General features: G+C 43.6%; 1 protein-coding gene across 1 annotated transcript in view; it reads left to right on the forward strand.

Moving 5' to 3' along the window:
* Nucleotides 1–291: 291 nt before the first annotated feature.
* ATE1 (arginyltransferase 1) overlaps nt 292–22,984 on the forward strand; it is a 412,370-nt gene continuing 389,677 nt past the window's right edge. Inside the window, exon 1 of the mRNA XM_069239196.1 lies at nt 292–415. Coding sequence (XP_069095297.1) covers nt 331–415 — 85 coding nt within the window. The 5' untranslated portion in view covers nt 292–330. The remainder of the gene's footprint in view (nt 416–22,984) is intronic.

Consider the following 22,984-nt stretch of genomic DNA (forward strand, 5'->3'; position numbering starts at 1 on the left):
CTGCAGAACAGATCACACGTTCTAAAACCAAGAAGGCGAAATCAACATGCCCTTTCCGGACTGATAAACCGGATGAATTACACTAGATAGCACAATACCCGTTATTACACCTGTTCTTTGTAGCTACCGTTAAATTTATTGCAATATAGAACACGTTTTCCAAAACTGTAGCCCCCATACCCCCTCTTGTTGAACCCATATCTGTACTCCAGTAGTCCCGTCTGTGTATTCTGTCGAAAAGCGGCACTCAACCCTGCGCTCACGCATCCCCGCCCTCGTGTTAAAGGAGGGGCAACAAGGGCCGCCCTTGTGCAGAGCAGTGGAGACGCCATGGCCTCCCTGATGGAGTATCGGGGATTGCGGGAGCGCGGGCGCTGCGGATACTGCGGCGCTGACGACGGCAAAGTGACACAAGGTATGGCGACACATGGTTCACTAAAGCCGGGATCTCAGTCCGTTTGGTACGCATTCCTTATGGTTGGCACATGGGCCGTATCCCTGCCTGCGTCGCTGCCCCCTACATACGTAGCCACCGACTGACAGCGCTCTCCCGCAAGTTCTCCAGCTGAGCAGACCCACTACGCTCTCAGCGCACGACATGACGCTGTCCTCTCCGCGCTTGTGTCATCTGTTTACTTCCGGAGGTCGCGCGCGCACCGCCGTTGCACGGCAACGTGATCCTTTTTAGAAATGAGTTAGGTCGGTAGTTAAAGAGCGAGATCGTCAACTGAGTTCTAAAATTGTGCTAGGAGTGCTTTACAATTGGCACGTACTCAAACCACTGAGTACTTGAGCTTCTTAATTTGAAATGGAGCGTATCAGCACTTTTTAGGTAGCGCTCTGTACTTTTAATGGGAAGGTACTGTTGTTCTCTGGGAGACTGATACTGTGGGATAGCCGGCATCTGCGGTCTTATATTTTTATACGCTTTTATATTTCAGTTCTAACTGCTGGGTACAAGGGGGTGCAGTGGTACTAAGGGCTAGTCCCAGGCGAAAGCAGACCTGCTAACTTCAAGAAAAATCTAAGAGTGCGCGGGGGAGGTTTGGGGGAAGGGGGGGCGATGTGGGCTTGTGCCAAGAAACCACAGTTCGGGCTGGACTGTTCCCATGTGGAACAGGGTCAAGACTGATTTGCATTTGGCTGGGTCAAAACTGGGGTTATGTGGTGGGCAAAAAATCGACGGAGTAACCCCTTCGCTGGCAGGCCTTTTCCCCCTCAGGTGCCAGGCCTTTTTTTGGCTATTTGGGGCAGGGCGCGCTTAGGCCCTCATAACTTTTGTACACATAAGCTACCCACGTCAATTTTGCGTCCTTTTTTCCCAACATCCTAGGGATTCTAGAGGTACCCAGACTTTGTGGGGTCCCCTGAAGGAGACCAATAAATTAGCCAAAATACAGTGAACATTTCGTTGTTTTTTTTTTTAATGTGAAAAAAGGGCTGCAGACGGCGGCTTGTGTTTTTCCCCCTGAAATTGGCATCAACAAAGGGTTTGCAGTGCTAAAATTACCAGCTTCCCAACTTTCAGGACCAGGCAGACTTGAATCAGAAAACCCAATTTTTCAACACAATTTTGGTATTTTACTGGTACTTACCCCATTTTTATGATTTTTTGTGCTTTCAGCCTCCTTCCAGTCAGTGACAGAAATGGGTGTGAACCCAATGCTGGATCCCAGAAACCTAAACATTTCTGAAAAGTAGACAAATTCTGAATTCAGCAATGTGTAGATCCTACAAGGGTTTCCTACAGAAAATAACTGAAATAAAAAAATATTGAATTTGAGGTAAAAAAAACAGCCATTTTTCTCTACGTTTTACTCTGTAACTTTTTCTTGCAATGTCAGATTTTTGAAAGCAATATACCATTATGTCTACTGGACTCTTCTGGCTGCGGTGATATATAGGGCTTGTAGGTTCATCAAGAACCCTAGGTACCCAGAGCCAATAAATGAGCTGCACCTTGCAGGGTTTTCATTCTATACCGGGTATACAGCAGTTCATTTGCTGAAGTATAAAGAGTGAAAAATAGGTATCAAGAAAACCTTTGTATTTCCAAAATGGGCACAAGATAAGGTGTTGAGGAGCAGTGGTTATTTGCAGATCTCTGAATTCTGGGGTGCCCATCCTAGCATGTGAATTACAGGGCATTTCTCAAAAAGACGTATTTTTTACACACTGTCTTATATTTAGAAGGAAAAAATGTAGAGAAAGACAAGGGGCAATAACACTTGTTTTGCTATTCTATGTTCCCCCAGGTCTCCTGATAAAAATGGTACCTCACTTGTGTGGGTAGGCCTAGCGCCAGCGACAGGAAATGCCCCAAAACACAACGTGGACACATCACATTTTTTTCAAAGAAAACAGAAGTGTTTTTTGCACAGTGCCTACCTGTGGATTTTGGCCTCTAGCTCAGCCAGCACCCAGGGAAACCTACCAAACCTGTGCATTTTTGAAAACTAGAGACCTAGGGGAATCCAAGATGGGGGGCTTGTGGGGCTCTCACCAGGTTCTGTTACCCAGAATCCTTTGCAAACCTCAAAATATGGCTAAAAAACACGTTTTCCTCACATTTCGGTGACAGAAAGTTCTGGAATCTGAGAGGAGCCACAAAGTTCCTTCCACCCAGCTTTCCCCAAGTCTCCCGATAAAAATGGTACCTCACTTGTGTGGGTAGGCCTTCTGCTCGCAACAGGAAATGCCCCAAAACACTATCTGGACACATCAAAATTATCAAATAGAAAACTACCTGTTTTTGCGGGGGGAGAGGAATCCTGCATTTTTGGTCCTGGGCTCAGCAGCCATCTAGGGAAACCTACCAAACCCAGACATTTCTGAAAACTAGACACCGAGGGAGTCAAGGGAAGTGTGACTTGCGTGGATCCCCCAATGTTTTCTTACCCAGAATCCTCAGCAAACCTCAAATTTAGCTTTAAAAAAAATCACATTTTTCCCACATTTCTGTGTGGGATCACCGCACTTGGACAAATTTCCTACCACCCAACGTTCCCCTCAGTCTCCTGGTAAAAATAATACCTCACTTGTGTAGGTGGGCCAAGTGTTTGTGACTGGGAAGAGACAAAATTACGTCGAAATTGAGGGGAAACCAAAGTGGGTCCAAAAAGGCAGTTTGAAAAAAAACATTTTTAGGCTGACAATTGCAGCAGAAATTTTATCGGTATAGATGAGACAATGATAGGTGGTAGGAATTGTGTGGATTCCTGCAGATTCCGGAAGGTTCCATCACAAAAATGTGGTAAAAATGTGTGCTTTCCAGCAAAGTTGCAGGTTTGCAAGGCATTGTGGGTAAGGAAATGGTGCGGGGTGCATGTGAAGCACACCGCCCTGCAATCAACTAGATGTTTAGTTTTCAGATGAGTCTAGGTCTTGTGGATTTTTCTACATGGCAGCGTCCCAAAGTAAAAAAAAAGTGCAGCCCTCACCATTCCAAGTGGGCCGATTTTGAGAGTTACTAAGCTCTCATGGCCCAAATGTAAAACAAAAAACAAAAATAATCAAATGTCCTCTTGCTTGCAATGGGATAAGATGTTTTAGTGCGCAAGGGAGTACTGAAAGACTGTTAGCCCCTTCAGTTCGGGTGGGAGCATAACCAGGCCCATACTGGTTGGTAACCACCACCCCACTATTTTCTATTATATTTTTGTATTCCCTGGCATCTAGTAGACTTTCTGAACCCCCGGGGTGTGGATCAGTGGTAATTGCCCAATCTGCCCACTGGTGGGCAGAACAACTTTGGCCTAATTTATTTGGGATTCTTATTTTGAAAAAAAATCTTCCCTGGTCTCTGGTGGGCTTTCTGCCCCCCTTGTGGGCAGATGGTCCTTCCAAAAATAGGCCAGTCTGCCCCCAAGAGGGGCATTTATGGCTAACAGTAATGTGCCCCCATGGGGAGTGACCCTTGCCCAAGGGGCTGACCCCCCCCCAAACAAAACACACACACACCAATCCATGGTGTCTAAAGGTTTCTGCCCCCTTTGGGGGCCGATCTGCCCCCAAGGGCGACAGAAATGGCCTAAACACAATTTGCCCCCCCCCCCCCAGGGGAGCGACCCTTGCCTAAGGGGTCGCTCCCCATACATAAAAACACAAAGTAAATTAAAAAAAATAGATATCCCTGGTGTCTAGAGGTTTCTGCCTCCCCTGGGGGCAGATCCGCCTAATTATATTAGACCGATCTGCCTCCAGGGGGTCAGAAAAGGCCTAAAAATATTTAGTCCCCACTGGGGAGTGGCCCTTGCCAAAGGGGCCGCTCCCCTTATGCGTTAGCATTAAAAAAAAAAAATCCCTGGTGTCTTGTGGTTTCTGCCCCCCCTGGGGGCAGATCTGTCTAATTATATTAGGCCGATTGGCCTAAAAATAATTCCCCCCCCCCCACCGGGAGCGACCCTTGCCTAAAGGGTCGCTCCCCAAACATAAAAATATAAACACAATTTTTTTTTATCCCTGGTGTCTAGTGGTTTTCTGCCCCCCTTGGGGGCAGATTGGCCTAATAATATTAGGCTGATCTGCCCCCAGGGGGGGCAGAAATGGCCTAAAAATCATGTCCCCCCCTGGGGAGCGGCCCTTGCCCAAGGGGCCACTCCCCTTATGCGCAAGGATGAAAACAAAACAGTAATTCCTGGTGTCTAGTAGTTTCTGCCCCCCCTGGGGGCAGATCGCAAGGCCGATTGGCCCCCGGGGGGGCAGAAATGGCCTAATAATAATTTGCCCCCCCTCGGGAGCGACCCTTACGTGAGGGGTTGCTCCCCAAACATAAAAAAAAAAAAATATATATATATATATATATATCCCTTGTGCCTAGTGGTTTTCTGCCCCCGGGGGCAAATCAGCCTAATAATTATAGGCCGATCTGCCCCCGGGGGGGCAGAAATGGACTAAAAATCATTTGCCCCCCTTATGCGCAAGGACAAAAAGAAAAAAATAATCCCTGGTGTCTAGTGTTATGTGATCTGATCATTATTTGATTCCCATGTACATCGAGACACCTGGCCCATGCATATCTCCTAAACCTTCTGCCTGGGCAGACTGCAACTGGTCTAATCTTAACCTTGCCAATTGGAAGCGTGTATTGAGTGAAACCATACCACAGTTAGGACCGGAACCACAAGATGCTTAGACCATGATCTCCGAATGGCTGTCATTCTCTCAACCAAACCATTCCCCTGAAAACCCAAGTTTCTAAAAAGAAACATAAGTCCGCCCCCTGAAATTCTCCTTATCTGCAAGAACTAAAAAAAAAAAAGTAAAATTGCAGAAAGGACCTGGATGAAGGACTATGGTGAACTGCTGAAAGCTAAATATCGTGAATCGGGCAGGACGTACCATGCTGAAATAAAACTTGCCTAATATAAATCCAGAATTAATGGGGTGGCAAATTCCCCCAGAGAGATGTTTAAAATTACCAAAGCTGTGCTAGAACTCAAGTCCAATGGCCGGGACCTTGAACCCTCAAATACCAGGTGTAATGACTTTGCTATCTTTTTTCTCAACAAAATAATTGATATCTATTGATCCTTCCAAGACACAGAGGGAGCTTTGGACCCTAATATCCAATTCGGAAACATGGAAAGTAGACTTAAATTCCTTTCAGAATTTCCACATCTATGCTATTAAAGCTTTGCGACTATTTCCAGTCAAGTAAAATCTGGCTCCCCTTGCGATCCCACTCCTCCAGGATTCTTTCCTTAGGTACTGAACTTACTTTTTCTATCTTCCTTGAAATGGCCAATCTGTCCTTAAAGTGAAACAGTCCGTCGGCGTGGAAGCACATAATGGTTAAAGCTATTTTAAAGTAACCAAATGCAGATCCCATCTGTTTGGCAAATTGACGACCTATATCTCTTCTTCCAGGACTAAATGAAGTGTAGGAAAAACATGTTGATATGCATCTCTCCGAACTAATTGAAACCACAACATACTTCATTCCTCCCAAACCCATTTACGGGTCAAACATAGCACTAAAAACTCCCTTCCAGTGGTGGGGGAGGACGCTAAAATGAGGCTCGATTAAGGAGGCATAGCAGCCATTATCCTTCTTGATTTAAGTACTGTCTTCGACACTGTGACTCATGACATCTTTCTGGAAAGGATTTACAGGGCTGGAGTTTCAGAAACTGCCTTGGATTGGCTCCGGTCATTTCTCTACGATAGATCCTTCCAGATATTTGATAAGTCCTTCTTCTCTAGTACATTTCCTCTCCGCTGTGGAGTCTTGCAGGGTTCCTCCTTAAGCCCAACACTTTTTAATTTATATATGCAGCCCCTAGCGGACATTATTAAACCATTTGGGATCTCCATAGTTTTGTATGAGGACCATATCCAATCGTTTTTCTCGCTCACCTCAGACCAGGAGCGGTCTTTTTCCACTCTAGGATCTTGCATGGAGGCGTTTACCAGTTGGATGGGCAGATCCTGCCTGAAGTTGAACAGGAATAGAACTGAGTTGATGATTTTGGGGAATTATCACTTTCCTTAACAGCCCTTAGGCTGCCCAGACTGTTTAGGTCTGCTCCAAAACCCCAAAATGTCCATAAAATGTCTGGGGGTATGGCTGTATAAAACCCTATTAATGGAGACTCAGGCCACCAAACTCTTGGCCTACTGCTTTGGAATTCTTTGAATACTGTGTAACATCCTCCCTCTGCTTCCCACGATATCCTGAAGACTAGTAGTCCAGGCCCTGAGCCTCTCTCTCCTGGCCTATGGCAACTCTCTCTTCTTGGGAACACCCAGAGCAATAATTAGCAAACTACAAGTGATGCAGAATGCAGCTGCACGTACCTTGTTACAAATACCAAGATGTACGTCATTAAGGAAAGGTCTCAAGGACCTTCACTGGTTACCATTTTACCAGAGAATCAAACTCAGGGCTCTGTGTTTTGCTTACAGAGTGCTTCGAGGACAGGGACCTCCAATCTTCCGTCAGCTCATAACCCTTTACTCCCCGAAGAGGGCAATTCATTCCTCCAGTGTTTACAGGACAGTTGTCTCTCGCATTCGAATATCCAGAAGCGAAGGAAGGTAATTCCGTTTCATTGCCCCTACTCGCTGGAACTCCCTGCCTCTGGCTTTGCAGTCAAAAGGCAATGAATTCATATTCCGGAAACTACTCAAAACGTGGCTATTTGACAACTAACCCCTATACAACAGGCCTCTAATGTACTGTCACCTTATCCATCGATGGGATGCCTACGGGTCACCAGGCACTCTATAAATCCACTTAGTATAGAAATAAAGTTGAGCTCAAATGTATATACCTTTCCATTTATATTTGAAATCTTTATAAATCACATGTCCGAACTAACAGGGCAGCCGAGTTCTGTAGAAACAAAGCACAGTATGTGTGGGAGACAAGTACCCTGTCTCCATGTGAAGCAGCATTTAAATGGTTAAAATCACCCGTACTGAAAAGGCTGTTTAAAATGTGAGTTTTTACAGTTCACAAACTTATACGTCATTTGATTTATTCCTTTCATTTGGATCGTGTACTTCTGCATTTATAACGGAAACATTAAAAGTTTCAGAATGCAAGAAAACAGCAGAACTACTTACATGTGGTATAAAAAAGCAACTTGAGACCACCTCTGTTGGAAGTCTGTGCTAATGAGGGTTCCAGTTTTCACATATACCCCTTGTACTGTAACTGGAAAAACAGGATGATGATGCACTTATTTCGGAACCATTTGTGAGGATAAGGCAGTGGACATCATTGGTGTGACTCTGTTCACATGTGTGCGTTTGTTGCACCAGTATACCAGTACTGTCTGTACCTGCTGGTTCTATGAGTTCAGAGTTTAGACCTCTGTAGCATATGGGCAGAGAAACAATATCAGCAATTAGGTTTTGTATGAAGACTACTGCGGAACACCTCCATTTCTTAGCTAGAAATTGGAAGTTGTTACCTTACTCATCTCCGGAGAATTCGTCTTATATACTCTTTGATTCATTAAGAAGTTCTTGCATTGCATTATTTGCATTGCACCAATATTTTCATTGTATTATTGCTGAGAGGATATCACTATGCAGCTCTCGCTGTGATGGTGAACTAAGAGGGGATTGCTGTTGCAAACCCACTATAGGGGTGCACCATAAGTATGTCAACAAGTGGAACTTAAAATAGGGATTCAAACTTTGATTATGGGGCACTGCATAGAGCTGCAACAAGTCTGCCATACCGGGAGGCTAGCACTGGCAGGCAGGGGTCACAGAGGTGCTTTTCTCTGCAGCACTCTTGAAGAAGGCACAGAGAATACACAATTAAACAGTTAATGTTGCACACCTTGTCTGTTACTACAAGCGCAACATACACTTCAAGTACAGCTCATGGCACTATAAGGTATCTTATTAGAACTTTGCACTTAAAACAAAACATGCTACAATTTACAATTAATAGTGTAATATTCAAGTAGCAGTTCGGTGGCACTCAAAATGTGATACTTGTGATGCACATGTAGCATAAACAAACAGCAAATACAGAAATGTCACACATACGCAAGAGACAGCCAGAAAATTAAAATACCCCCAACTATGAACCAAAGTTTCTATGGCACCAAGCAAGCCAAGCAAGTCGTCACAATCCTCCCTGGGAGAGCTCTCTTGGCTCTTCCATCTAAGCATCTATCCATTCATCCTGTTACCCTCCCATCCACCTGATGATATCCACCATTTCCATTTTACATTCTGTCTTCTATTCATTCTTTCATCCATCTTTCAGTTTTTCACCATTCTGTATGTCTGTCCATCCCTGTTCCCATCCTTATCAAAACCTACGCATCCATCTCCAAACCTAGCCTTCCATCCATCATTTCACTCACCCATCCCTCCATCCACCCGTTCACTCATCCACCCACCCATCCTTTTGATCACCCATCCATTCTTTCACTTTTACTCCATCTTTTCTCTCGTCCATTCATTTACCCTTTCACCCATCCAACTATCCTTTCACTTACTTATCCATCCATTCACACTTTCACTCATCCATCCATTATTTCTTCCATCCCTCCACCCTCTTTTTCACTCATCCATCCATACTTTTACACATCTGTCCATCCACTCTTTCACTCCACTCATCCTTTCTTTTCACTCATACACCCTATTATCCACCCCTTTTCTCATTCATCCACCCATTCACTCATTCATTCATCCATCCATCCATTCAGTGCGGGGTGGTAGTTCATGAGTCAAGCATGATGCATAGTGCCAGGATGTGAATCAGTGATCTTCAATCTGTGTTATGCCAAGCCGCCCCTAAGCAAAATATTTGGGAGGTGGGCCCCCCATACTTTCCAAGGGTGTGGATCAAGCCAGTGGTTAGGAGGCCTAAGAAATTATCATCATTGAGAAATGCACAGTGGGACAAGCTCCATCCAGAACCCTCATCAAAAAGGCACCAAGAATTCCTCTGCAAAATGGTATCTTGTCTCTTCCGTACAGAATTCTGTACTTAAAGTGTAAATTTCCACCCAAATTCAAACTGCAAAGCTTTCACGTGGAAACCTCTACAAAGCCCCATCCAGACCCTCTGCAATCTACCTCACTTCCTCTGCTACATACCACCCAGACCCCAATAACAAAGAACTAGCCAGATCCACTTATACAAAGCACTTTATAAGGTGTGCAACTTTATAAAGTCCACCGAAGCACCTCTCTACAACACACCCCTTTGGGCCACCTCTTAAATACCTGATCCAGAACCCTTTTTCAAAGCCCCATCCAGCGCTCTTGTTAACTGCTCTGTATAAAACGCCCTCTCATGATAGTGATTAAAACAAGGTAGCAGGGAACCCCTTTTGTGGTTGCGGGTCAGTCCCAGGCTGACTACCTCACAGCAGTCACTGGCTTCTAAACACAAACATTTCAGCTCAATCCCCAACCCACCCACAGCTTAGCTCTGTCATGCTGGTACCACGTTGTTGATGGGGGAGTGGATTTTTGGCGTATAAAGGCAGAGGGTGATAGGGAGATGAGAGGGGAAGGAATGGGCTTTAAGTGGTGTTAAAAATGGTGCCTCCAGCATCTAACAAAGAAGTTTAAACAGGAATGAAGTGCATTACCTTATATCACCACCCACACCTATGCATGGGCATGCTTTGCTAAAATGCTCTGCCACATTTTAGGCTGGGGAGCGACATGGCTAGGTTTAGGCAACTCCAGACTGCTTCTTGTGCCCCTGTGAAGGTTGGCATGGTGTGGGCCCAGCTTGCCTATGCAACTGGTGGGCCCTGCTAGTCAGTCTCTTCTTTAAAAGCTCACATTCAGTATTTCCTTACTGAAATCTCCATCCACTCTCCGGTCTGGAAATCCCCATCTATCCCGTTTAGAAAAACCTATGCATCTCCTATTGTTGAATGGCAAGTTCAGTTCCCATCTTTATATGCCTGTACCCCAGCCCTGAAAGCCTAATCTATATGCCCTCTTGAAATTTCCACCCATCTCCTGTTACAAAGTCTTATCATCTCCTCTCCTTTAAAGCCGTAGTGCGTGCTCCTTTTTCAAAGCATAAATGGTGAGGGCCATATTTATCAATAATTCATGTACCGCAGCAAGCCACCTTGCAGCGATGTGCTGCATGTAACGGCAGGAATGTGCCACATTTACCATTATAGGGTGCATTCCTGCCCCTTCCTAGCGCTGGTAAGCTTTTGGCTGCCCAGCACCAAAGCAGGCACCCTTGCGTCATGTTGCAAGGGTGCCTGTGTTGCAGGCAGGATTGTTTTTGTGCAGTAAGGAATGTCTTCTTGCACAAAGACAATCCTCGGAGGCACTTTCCTCTTTCTAAGTGTGCCACAGAATACAGCACACTTAGAAAGATGAAACAATGAGGAGAAATAAAGATATTCTCCTCGTTGCACCTCTGGTGGGGAGGCGTACAATTTTGATGCATTCCCAGGTCTACCAATATTAGTAAATCTAGGAATGAATCAGAATTTATGGCTGGATGTGTGAGAACACCGACGCTCCACCCATGCACACTTCCGTAGCGCAAAGTAACACAAGGCAGTGATTTGCGATGCCTTCCGTTACTGTAGATTTATCAGGCCAGGCAGGGCCACACAAGGTTGCCCTACCTGGCCTGATAAATCTCCATTAGGTTTTTTGTCTCCCTTGCGTGGCTCATGGGTGACACAAAATCTTGACAAATATGCCTCACAGTTTCCCAGGTCCGTGCAAAAGTGGCTGGCTCCAGTTCAGATTTTATTATCTGCATTCCCAGACTCTTAGTCTGGGTTTATAGTGAACCAAACAAGACTACAGTTACAGGGGTTATACTTGTCAATGGTGCATCATGTGCAGTGACACCTGGGCCCAGAGGCCTCAGGGCCCTTGAAACTCTGATTATTGCAGTTTTTTAAAATTATTTTCGTTTTATCAACAAAGCAGTAAGTGGTGAGGGGATTTTTTCCGTGCTTGGCTAAGGGCCCTGGGCGCCTTCACTTTGACACTGACCAGTAATCATGCATAGATTTGGCAAATTTAACAGAGCTGCAAACCACCCTCCAGATCACCCTGTAAAAAGCCACATGTAGTCCACTTCAAAGAATAACTCCCCTTCAAGTACCACAGAGCTGCGAAGGTTTCAGATTGCTATGTGTGACATTTTTATGATTTCAGTGTAATTATGAGTGATATTTCAACGACTATGAGTGACGCTTTCTCGCAAGCTAAATCAAGCGATGATGACCAGGGAACCATATAAATATCGTACTATATCGAGAATCCTCTCCCTCCCATTGTACGCTAGCACCACCTTGTGGCCTTTGATAAATACTGCTTGGAGCTTACCTAGCAAAGTGAGAAACTGGAACAAGAAGGTTTTACCGCACTTGGACATGGTTGTTTAGCTTGACAATCTCAGGCATTGCGGTAATGCAGGAAAGTGACTGGAAATGTGTTATTCTAAAGTGAGATGCTTGACACTTGGCAGGGCTGGCACCATCCATAGCTACCACCCTCCCTCTCAATCCATGCAGGCCGCAGCTGCCAGTACATTAATACATTGTGAAGAACCCCAAAAATGCCACAGTGTATATGTAAGTACTGGAAATCAAACTGAATAGACGCAGACAGCTACAAAAGTACTTAAAAGTGATCTCAAAGCACAGTGCTTCAGCCTCACTGCCCACTTTCCCATCCATGCTGAGTTTCCATTTATTTTTCTGCAATAAGCCTTCGAGACTGAGGCAAATGCAGAACAGGCCCCACTTCTTCTTTTAAAATAACGCAAAAACTCACAATGACAACAACTGGATAAAAAATGCAACTGTAAAACCTGGGTGTACATTTTTAAATTGTGGGACTCAAATGCCATTTGGGGCATGGAGTTGTGCCCCCATTCAGATGACGCCCACTTGGGGTGCGGGCCCCACAGTTTGAAGACCTCTGAATTGTGAGGTGACTGTGACATCACATTGTTGTTCCTTTTTTTGCTCTTTATATAGCACAAACTCAGCCCTAGGTCTTTGGAGTGCTTTACAAAAGTACCAATCCCATTACAAAAGGTCAGGCTTTTTTGAGGCATGCAGAAGGTTTAACGGCCAGAATAACAGGATTGGAGCCAATGACAGGACCTGTACCTGTACCTGGTTCCCCACTTCCATTACTCCTACTCCATCACTACTCCTTGTACTGCGAGGCCCAAGTGATGGAATTTCATTCCCTGGGCTTTACAGCTCTGAGGCTAAGGAAAGGGGGACCCCCTGCACTGGGCTAGGCAGCAGTGGATTATGGCGCCTGGGCCACAGAAGGGGGGGTCCCATAACTGGACCTTGCAGCCTGATGTGACGCTACAAGGCCCAGGGAACTGAGCTTTGCTAAACCCTGCCACGTCAATCTTTTCTGGCTGCCCCCTCCTGCCCGAACCCACCTCTCCTCACCTGATAATGTCCAGCTGGTCCTTGGAACAAAGGGGCCCTTTTGTTGCCTGGCAACACAAAACAGAAAAGGCAGGTAAGGCTTCAGAGCAAGTTTTTTAAGTGAGGTGCTGCCTCACTCCTGACATTGTGAGCCAACACAATTTCTGGCTTTATTGCTTCCCACTTCCGCACCCACTGTTTTCCTTTCCCCACCCCTGCACCCTCAGGTAAGCCACCATGTCCTTGGATGAAGAAGGTCAAGACACCTCCCTTGAAAAATACATTTGTGATGTGATCGGATTAGCAGGTGGGGTCACTTATAGTGTAGCGTTTCACACAGAAGCAGGGCCCCATGTTTTCAACCTGATCGCAGGGACCTGGGCAACGCCCCACATTGCCCATCTCTTCTCTCAGAGATTCTACCAGTCAAATAAACTGCTCCTCTTCCCCTTTCTGTTTCCTCAAGCCTCTTGCTCTTTGTTGCTGTTCTACCCCATTACGATCATCTGTCACCGCTCTGCTGTACTTTTAATCTGTCATCTCTCTGACTCTTATCTTAGTTCTTTCCTTTATCATACCCCCGTTATATGCACTGCACCTCCTTTCTCTGTGGTTCACCCTTTTCCTTCATCCTAGGTGAAAAGGGGTGCCACCTGGCTGGTTTTCTACCAGCGCCCCTGGTATTTTAATGTCCTGGCTGGGAAAAAAGAAGTGTCATTTTCTAAATCCAGTATTTTTAACCCATACCTGTACATACTTCAAACAGCAGGTATAAATAGAAAGTACTTTCAAATGTTCATTAACGGCACCGACAAATAATTAAAGTAAAGAAAGACAGAAATGTTGTGTTACACTGCCACTTCGACTTGGCATTTAAACGTACTTGCCAAGCCTTAAACTCCCCTTTTTCTACATATACGTCACCCCTGAGGTAGGCCTTAGGTAACCCATAGGGGAGGGTGCTACGTAAGTAAAAGACAGGACATGTACACATGTGTTTTATATGTCTTCCACTACTGTGAGGCTTGCTCCTTTCATAGACTAGCATCAGGTCTGCCCTCGTGTACTTTTTGAGTGGTAGATTCTGATCTGAAAGGGGTAATCAGGTTATATTTAGTATAGCCAGAATTGTAATAGAAAATCCTGCTTATTGGTGAGGTTGGGTTTTATAATACTACTTTAGAAATACCACTTTTAGAAAATGAGCATTTCTCTGCACTTAAAAACCATCTGTGCCTTACAGCTTGTCTCCAATCAACGTCTGGGCTGGGCAGGTTGACAGCTTCCTTGTACATTTCACTCAGACAACCACACACACAGGGCACTCAGTCACACCTGCACTCATCTGCATATTGAATGCTCTTCCTGGGCTGGATGGGTGGAGGGCCTGACACTTACATTTCAAAGGCTAGTGGCCTGCCCTCACACAATGGACTGCCAAACCCCCTATTGGGACCCTGGCAGACAGGACAGCACTGAAAGGAGAACTTGTGCACTTCAAAACCACTTCAAAGGCAGTGTAAGTATATAAACTGGGTCTCTGACCCCACCAACTCACACTTCTGGACCTACACCTGCACCTTGTCTAGAGGAACTGCCTGACTGCCCAAGGGACTCATCTGGACTGCTTTGCTGAGAAGGACTGCAGCCCTGCTGGCCTCTGACTTTGCTGAGAAGTACTCTGCTTTCCCTAAGAGTGCTCTCCAAGGGCTTGGATTGAGCTTGCCTCCTGTTTTCTGAAGTCTCAGGGCTAAAAATACTTCACCTTTCAGGAAACTAATTGTGCGTCGAAACTCGACGCACCGCCTGCCAGAATCGATGAGAAGCCTGCATGGGGACCAAGAAATCACCTCACCGGCGACCGGAATGACGCAGCCTGACTTCCAGAGTGGAAATTCGATACAGCGTCTACCTTGCAACGGAAAATTCGATGCATGCCTACTGGATCGATGCAGCGACCATTCCTTCTTCCAGCGCATAAAGGATCTTTCCCTGCATCGTCACACCCATCGCAGTGAGGACCCAAGACTGTGCACCGAAAAACAACGCAAACCCCTTGCAGCATGGAAAGAAACAATGCATCGTCTTTGCCGCATTGGTGAAATCGACGCACCACCTTATTTTTTCAAGCATCTCCTTCTCTGCGGTCTCCCTGTGTCTTTATTTTTGACGCATACCAGGTATTATGTGTAACAAAGAGACAACTGTTTATTTCCAAGGATTAAGATGCTTTTAAACATTCTAAAAGTGATATTTCAACTTGTGTTTATTGGATCTTTGTCGTTTTTACCTTATTTAATTCAGAAAAATATTATCTATTTTTCTAAACCTGTGTGGTGTATTTTTGTGGTGTTTTCTCTGTGCTACTGTGTGATTTATTGCACAAGTACTTTACACATTGCTTTCTAAGTTAAGCCTGACTGCTCAGTGCCAAGCTACCAGAGTGTGGGCACAGGATAATTTGGATTGTTTGTGACTTACCTCGATCTTGATTGTGGTCCCTACTTGGACAGGGGTGTATACCTCTACCAATTAAAGACCCCATTTCTAACAAATACATACTACTATTATATTAAAGCCCTATTTAGTATAATGTCGGGCTTTGCAGACTCTTAAAAAACAATAAATGGCTGGTATTTTTCTCTTGGAAAGCTAGGAACACCAAGGTGAGCAATGTTCATTGTGATGCAGTGTGTTTCTGTCTTTTCTTGTGAGCTCTGCAGGATACCCTGCTTTTCATTCAGGCAGGGGCAGGGCCCACTTCACATCTAAGAGCACTTCAAATACCCATCTAATTGCTGTCCTCATGCAGATGCAGTGATTAGATTACTGAAGCTCTTTCTGCTGATGGCTGAGAGGCCCAGGGATTGGGACCCCCTCTCTTGGGCCTCACAGCACTGCACTACCATGATAACCGATCTTTAAAAAATCGCTACTGCGAAGCCCCTCTTGCATGTTAACAGGTGCGGGACCCTGGGCAGCTGACCATGCCTAGCGCTGGCCCTGGTGCTACTTATTCCAAATACAATAGTGTTCTTAAGTTGTATTTGTATAGGATCATCTTTTCCAGAGAAAGATGTTAACCATTTGTTGATGTTTCAAGATTCTGCAAAGGCTGAAGCATCATCCTTAAATAGAACTTTAAAGAAAACAATGTCTATTCATTTTTAGCATGAACGTTCTGTCTTTGTTTATGTTAATTATCTGTCAGGGAATTATATGCCTGCCTGGAATTCAAATATATTGTTTCATGAATGTTCCATTAAGCGTGTACATACTTTTCAATAATTCAATGGGCAAGCTTTGACTTTTACACTAGGAAAAAAAGCTTTCCTTTTTTTTGGTGGTGCATATTTAAGTCCGCATTTTATGGGTGAATACTCCAAAGAAACCATTCACATTGCTTGTTGTTTTTTTTTCATGCACACTGGACGCCAGATCTTCACTGTGAAGAACAAGCTGTTTCAGTATTGCAAAGAAGAAGATGTATATACATTTTTGAATGCAAAGAAAGCAAAACTTACCATCTTATTTATAATGTGGTTGCTTAATGTTCATCTCAACCATGTGACTTACATTTAATTAGTATTTTAGTATTTCCTACCTGGTATTTCCATTGCATGATATGTTTATAATAGTCCATCTGCATTTTTTTTTAAATATGGTAAATAAAAATACCTTCGCATTGTTGTAAAACTTGTTTCCGTCTGGAAGATCATTCACTATTCTTCGCCGTTTCAGAATTGGCAACAGAGGTTGCTTTTTGTGCAACCCAGGCCAACTGAGTAACTGAACCTATTTTTGGCAAATGCTTTTTTGCCAGTCCTGTAATCCACCATTCACCAGCCCTCCTACTCACCAATTCACCTTCACATTATCCACCCCCACCCGCCCTCCCATTGACCACACCACCCGCCTTCCTATACACCACCCTCCCATTCACCGCCCCCACCTGCCCTCCCTTTCACCCCACCCGATTGCTAAAGCCAATAGCTCGTCCGTGGACGAGACCTTTTGCCTTTGCCAATGTTTGTTCTCTCCTGTGGTGGGCATTGGAATTTGCTTCTGCATGCCACGGTATAAAACAACTTCCCACCAGCCCTATCTGGAATCCTGACCTTTTTTATTTTCTTATAAACACTGTCTTGCAGGCTACAGTCTTGTATGCCACAGAAGACAGCCCTAGTCTTGCTTGAGTGAAGCGCCCCACCTATTCAAAGCCAGTGCAGAAAAGGCCAAGCTGCAGCTCTGAATTCAGGGTCACGGTGGAGGTGCGTGCAGCTATTTACCAGTAAGCACTCATGGGGGCTTGAATTCAGGCTCTCTGTCCATAGCATTAGTCGTGACCACTTAGCACCTAATTTTTTGACCAAATATAGCCAGCAGGAGCAAGGGGTGGGACAGAGCCTTGCCATAAGGAATATTAATATAAACGTTTAGTCTAGCAGTAGTTAGTGCATAGTTGTTTCAATTACTTGGGCAAACTTGGACCTTGCAGTGACTAGGAGAATTTAACAAGATGTCTTAATATAACTACAGATGTGCGACATTTGGCAAGCTGATGGGAGGTTCACTTGACTTAAAAACATTTTGAGAAAACCACGCATTTTCAGTACAGTTTTCCCACAATTTATTTAAAAAGCCATAGAGAATACTGGGGATTAAACAAATTAATGTTATATGCCTTTTAATTTTACATATATTATATCTTCACTCCCGGTCTTTTTCACCCTGCCCATTCCAATTAGATTCGAATTAGATCAGTTGCTATGATTGACAGTCATGATTTTTATGATTGACAATCTCCTTTGAAGTAGAAGGGTGGAAAAATAAAAAACTACACACAATTGGAATCTCAGGTAGTACACAGCACGGTAGGCAGAAATAACAGGCTCATATAGCAGTACCATTGCTGAGGTTTCGGAAACCTTACCAATTGAGATAGCAGATGGGTTATGCCAATATTGTATTGGTTTTAAGCATATATTTGGAAATACAGTAATTTAAGTCCTCAGCTTATTTTGATGTAACACCCACTATTTTTATGTTAGAAAATAAATTCAATGCCCAAGCAAACATATTATTTTAATGCAAAAAAGTTTCTATGAAAGCAGCACCTAATTTTTTATATTTACATGTGTGATGCACAACCATCCACATTCCATTTGAATCAAATATTCACATTTGCTATTTCCACACATCAATATATTCTGCTTGTCGTGCCTATGTGCCACCATCATATAGCACGTCCGCCCATAGTATATCAAGAATTACCACCCTTGTAACAGAGATAGCATTTTTAGAAAGGATGGGAATTGGATACTCTTATGTCATCGACGCCAACAATATGAACAGAATTAGCATCCTTATGCCAGCATTATGTTGGGAGTGTCCACCATCTAGCCATGGATGCCTGCAATATTCCAAATGTTGTGACCCTTATGGCATAACCAGTAATAGTTGGCACACTCATAGATGCCCAAAATATGGCAGCCACATTAGCACAGTTATGCTAAGGTAGGCATTTACCAGTGGTGAGCAACATACTTTCAATGATGAGCTCAATAAGCCACGAATTACCACCATTTTGCCAGTGGCACAAATAAATTAGGATTACACACAATTTATGCTGTGAGTTCCCATAAACTAACACTTGTATGCTAGGGTCAGCATTTCATCAAGATAGGCAAAGTCATGTGATAGAGCAAGCATAATAATATGGGAAGGGACAGCCATGGGTTCCTGCAGTATGCCAGTAACTGTCACCATTATGCCAGGATAAGCATTATACCATGAATGGGTAAGGGCCACCATACTTCTATGGATGCACTCAATATGTCTAGGATTACCACCATTATTCCATGGGCAGCAGTGTTAAACAAAGGCATTGTTATGAATACTCACAATATACCATCAAAAATACCACCATTCTGCTAGTGCCAGCATGTTACCTAGGATGGGCACCAACATGTCATGAATTCCCACCGCATGCTAACCATATTTATACCTTAATTGGTTGATACACTCACAACCACATACATAACCTCAAACAGAGCACAGAATGACAGAATACACATATACATCATTTTTTATTCAAATGTATTATTTTGATCACAACCTCTTACAAAATTAAAGCCAAGGAAGAATTGTGATTAATAATGACCATTATTTGTTTTAAACGTGTGATCAAGCATTGAAGACTGAGTCACGATGCCCCTAGAAAATAGTGTTATTTATATTTATATTTATATTTGCTTCAAATCATTGCTGCGAGCTACAGAGCTGAGAAAGCAAGCCCTCTAACTTTGCAGGTGCCTTCATTCACTTCGTTCTCACAGATAACGTGCCATGGCACGATACATACTCATGCCAGCTGCGTAGTGCAATGTTGTTAAAAGCTTTAAACATTTTTGTCACTTCCCAAACAAGCTGCTTTCTGTACGTTTATCCACAAATTGAATCAGAATGCTGTCTTTATTGCATAGAAGGTAGCAATCCACACAAACAAGTCTTCCCACTTTGGCCTCAAATAAGGTATTTTAAGAATGAACTTCTCTCTTTAGCAAAATGCTGGAACCAGCAACATTTTATAGCATACATATGAACAACAAAGGGCAGCCTTAAGTTATGATTTTTGTTCTAACTATATTTACCAATGCTCTTTTATTTCTGCCTTTATCCTTTCTGCCCCAAGCCATTTTTATCTTACTGTTTTGTCTCCACCATCACCATCTGGGGAGTACTTCACGCAGCTGTAGCCCTTTCAGTGACTGCATACTATATGCAGCAAACCAAATCACACAGCACCATGCCATACTCCTGCTTTAGGGCCTGATTTAGATGTCAGCGGATGGAATACTCCGTCAGAAATGTGATGGATATACCGTCAACCATAATACGATACCCTTAGGATCAAATGGCATTGTAATACAGCGGATAGGATATCCGTCACATTTGTGATGGAGTATTCCCCTCGTCCGACTTCTAAATCAGGCCCTTAATCGCTTATTATGATATCAAGTTCCTTCAAGTGTGATATTAAACCATGAAATGTGCTTCTTCTGTATATGGCACCACCTCTTCATTTCACCTCTACTCCTGTAGTGCTGCATATATAATACTGCAATTAATGTAAACCCCCTCTCACGAATGTGGGTCAAGATCTGCTTCATGGTGTAAAGGAGCAAAATCGAGGTTACCAGACAGCCCACAGGCCACAACTGGCAGTGAGATCAGGATCTGCCTTTTATTCACTCTGCCTTGTGTGCCCACTACCACTGATGTGCACATGCACTGGGGAGAAATGCTGCTAAGCAAACACTCGCTATAATAGTTTCAGCAGCTTCCATTAGACAAACTAAGCAGTTGCTAATGGCCCCTCTTAGCTTTAATTTGTGACTTGCAGGTCACAAGACAGAAGCAAAAGCTAATAAATATCACTGCAACAAAGAAGATACTATGCCACAACTGTGGGGTGGGGAAGATGTGGCAATGGAACAAAACATGGGTAGAGAAAGAAATGTTGTAAGAAACTGGATCATTATTTGGGGGTGGGTGGCTGCCCACCTCAAGGAACTATCACAAACCTTGTCAGCTGACCCCTCAAAGTCAATAAATTAACGTTAGTGCAAACCCAGGCTAGTCTACAGAGCAAGCAGGTTTAACTAATGACAATATGTAAAGTATTTAGATGACAAAACAGTAATAAAGTCTAAACTCAACACAATAAAAATCAAAAACTAGAAAAATACAGTAGCATTTAAAAAACAAAATGATACCAAAATGGCAATAATCCAATAAAGGGAACCAGAAATGTAATTGTTTTAAAGTTTTAAGTAGGAATAGTGCCAAAAAGAATAAAGTACCAATGGTAGTCAATGGTCATGGTAGACTGGAACTTAGATGCAATTTGACACTGACTTCAATGGAGTGCGGGTTGGATAGATCAATCAGGTTTGTCCTGGTCAAAGATTTTGCCTCATGACTTTAGTCCTTTCAGTCCAAAACCATCACAGACATACGATTCTAAAGGTCCCCAGGACCTCAGGAGGGGCACTTAGAGGCTCAAGTGGTGTCAGTCACAAGCCAACAGTAGGGTACTTTCCAGGTCCAGTGCCACTGGTCAGATGGGCTGTTGCAAGAAAAGGCCTCTTGTAGCTTGCTGTATCTTTAATAAATCTCCCTTATGACCCTTGGTGTTCATTTCTTTGTCGTGGCTACAAAAGGGAGAGCAGTTCCAGTCTTGAAGGCTCTTCTCAAGTCTCACTCAGGAGGTTCAGTCCTCTTCTGACCTTCCACAGGTCCAGAAGTGTTCTGAAGTGAGTGCCTCAAAATGCCACATTTATGTCTACCATGAGCTAGTGGGTGGGTATGACTCCTGGCCATGCCCTAACCATTGAGGTAAATGTTCCTGGGTCCAGCTCTACCCACTTTGGGCATTTTCAAGATGGCAGAAGTCTTCGGCCATACTCAACATAGAATCTGAGGGCTGGAGGAGAGTGTTGGGAGTCTACCATGGTGCTCTTAGTATCCTCCCACATCTAACACTAGAATCCAGTTCGGGGCAGTCACTGTACCCACAATAAAGAACCCAGAGACAGAAGTCTGGTAGAACAAAGCAGGGTTTCCAGCACCAGACAATGGATACACAAGAATTGTTCTGGCATCCTCCTTGCCTTCTTTTCAAGGGTGCCCCAGGGTTATATGTAAAAACCCAGAGGCATAAGCCTGGTAAGACAAAGCAGGTGTTTAAGTAACTATACAATGGCTACACAAGAATTGTTTTGGCATTCTGTTTTCCTTCTTTTCAAAGGTGCCCAGGGTTATATGTAAAAACCCAGAGGCAGGCACCTGGTAGGACAAAGCAGGCCATTCAGCAACCAGACAATGGATACACAAATTGTTTTTGCATCCTGTTATCCTTCCTTTCAAGTGCATTATCAGTGTTATATGAAAACCCCAGCAGATATGCCAAGGAGGATTTGACATTCAAGTAGGATTTGAGACTGCAATATCAAACAGGATCCACGCAGACCCAATCTGCATATTATGTTCGCTTCAGAGGAGTCACCTGTGCCCAGTCTGGTTATCCGATTGTTTGCTTCTGGGAGGCACTTTGCACTTTTTTCACACTTACTGAAATGCGGATTACTGGCTGGTAGAAGTGGGAGAGCAAATTGAAGTGTAGCCTCCATAAACTTCTGGCAGGAAAGAGGTAACTTTCTAAAAATTTACTTTTCCTTAATATTTATTAAAATCAGTCTTTGCCATTGAATTTTATTTTAATAACCATTAAAATCACAATTTAATTACTTTTCTAGCTAATACTATTCCTGAGATACATAATTAGGATTTTAATATGTACCCTGGTTTTCTACATAGGATGGTTAAGTCTGCCAGAGTGAAATATAGCTTTTGGGTGCTAGTCACTTTAGGGGCATGCTAGCATTAAATTTGTAAATGTCTTAACATTTCTACATGTCATACTTTTAAATATCATGCACCCTACTCTGTGGGCTCAAAGGCATACAAGGAGTGAATTATTAATACTTAAAAGAGAGGAATTAATCTGTCAAAAGGGTTTATTTTGACAGGTTGAATTGCAATTTTTGCACTGCAGTCAGGATAATCTGGTAGGCCTAAAGCCATGTCTTACACTATCACTGCAGTGGATGGCACAATAGGTGCTGCAAGACACTAGTGACATTTAACTTGTAGACCCCAGGTACATTTTGTACCATATATAGGGACCTGTAGTTCAATATACTAATTAGGAACATGCCAATATGACTGTTTAAAATAGAAGCACAGGCAATTTGCCACTGGTTAGAAGGGTAAACGGCTCAAAGTTTTAAATCTGGCAAAAATATATGGTCCAGCAAAAGGCAAAACATACGAGGTGACCACTCAGAAAAGGCAGTTTTCTCACAGAAGTGATAAAAAATGCAAATAAAATAAGTGAGAGGCAAATAGAATGAGGGTGCAAGAAACGAAAAGCAAATAAAGCAGGGTAATAGAAGGCTGGAAGGAGTAAAAGAAAGAAAGAGAAAGAAAGGTATAAAAAAGAAGTGATAATGGAATAAAGCAAGAAAGGACAAAAACCTTGCTTGTGGGAA

Source organism: Pleurodeles waltl, chromosome 6 (genome assembly GCF_031143425.1).
Source record: "Pleurodeles waltl isolate 20211129_DDA chromosome 6, aPleWal1.hap1.20221129, whole genome shotgun sequence".
In the NCBI taxonomy this organism is placed as follows: domain Eukaryota; kingdom Metazoa; phylum Chordata; class Amphibia; order Caudata; family Salamandridae; genus Pleurodeles; species Pleurodeles waltl.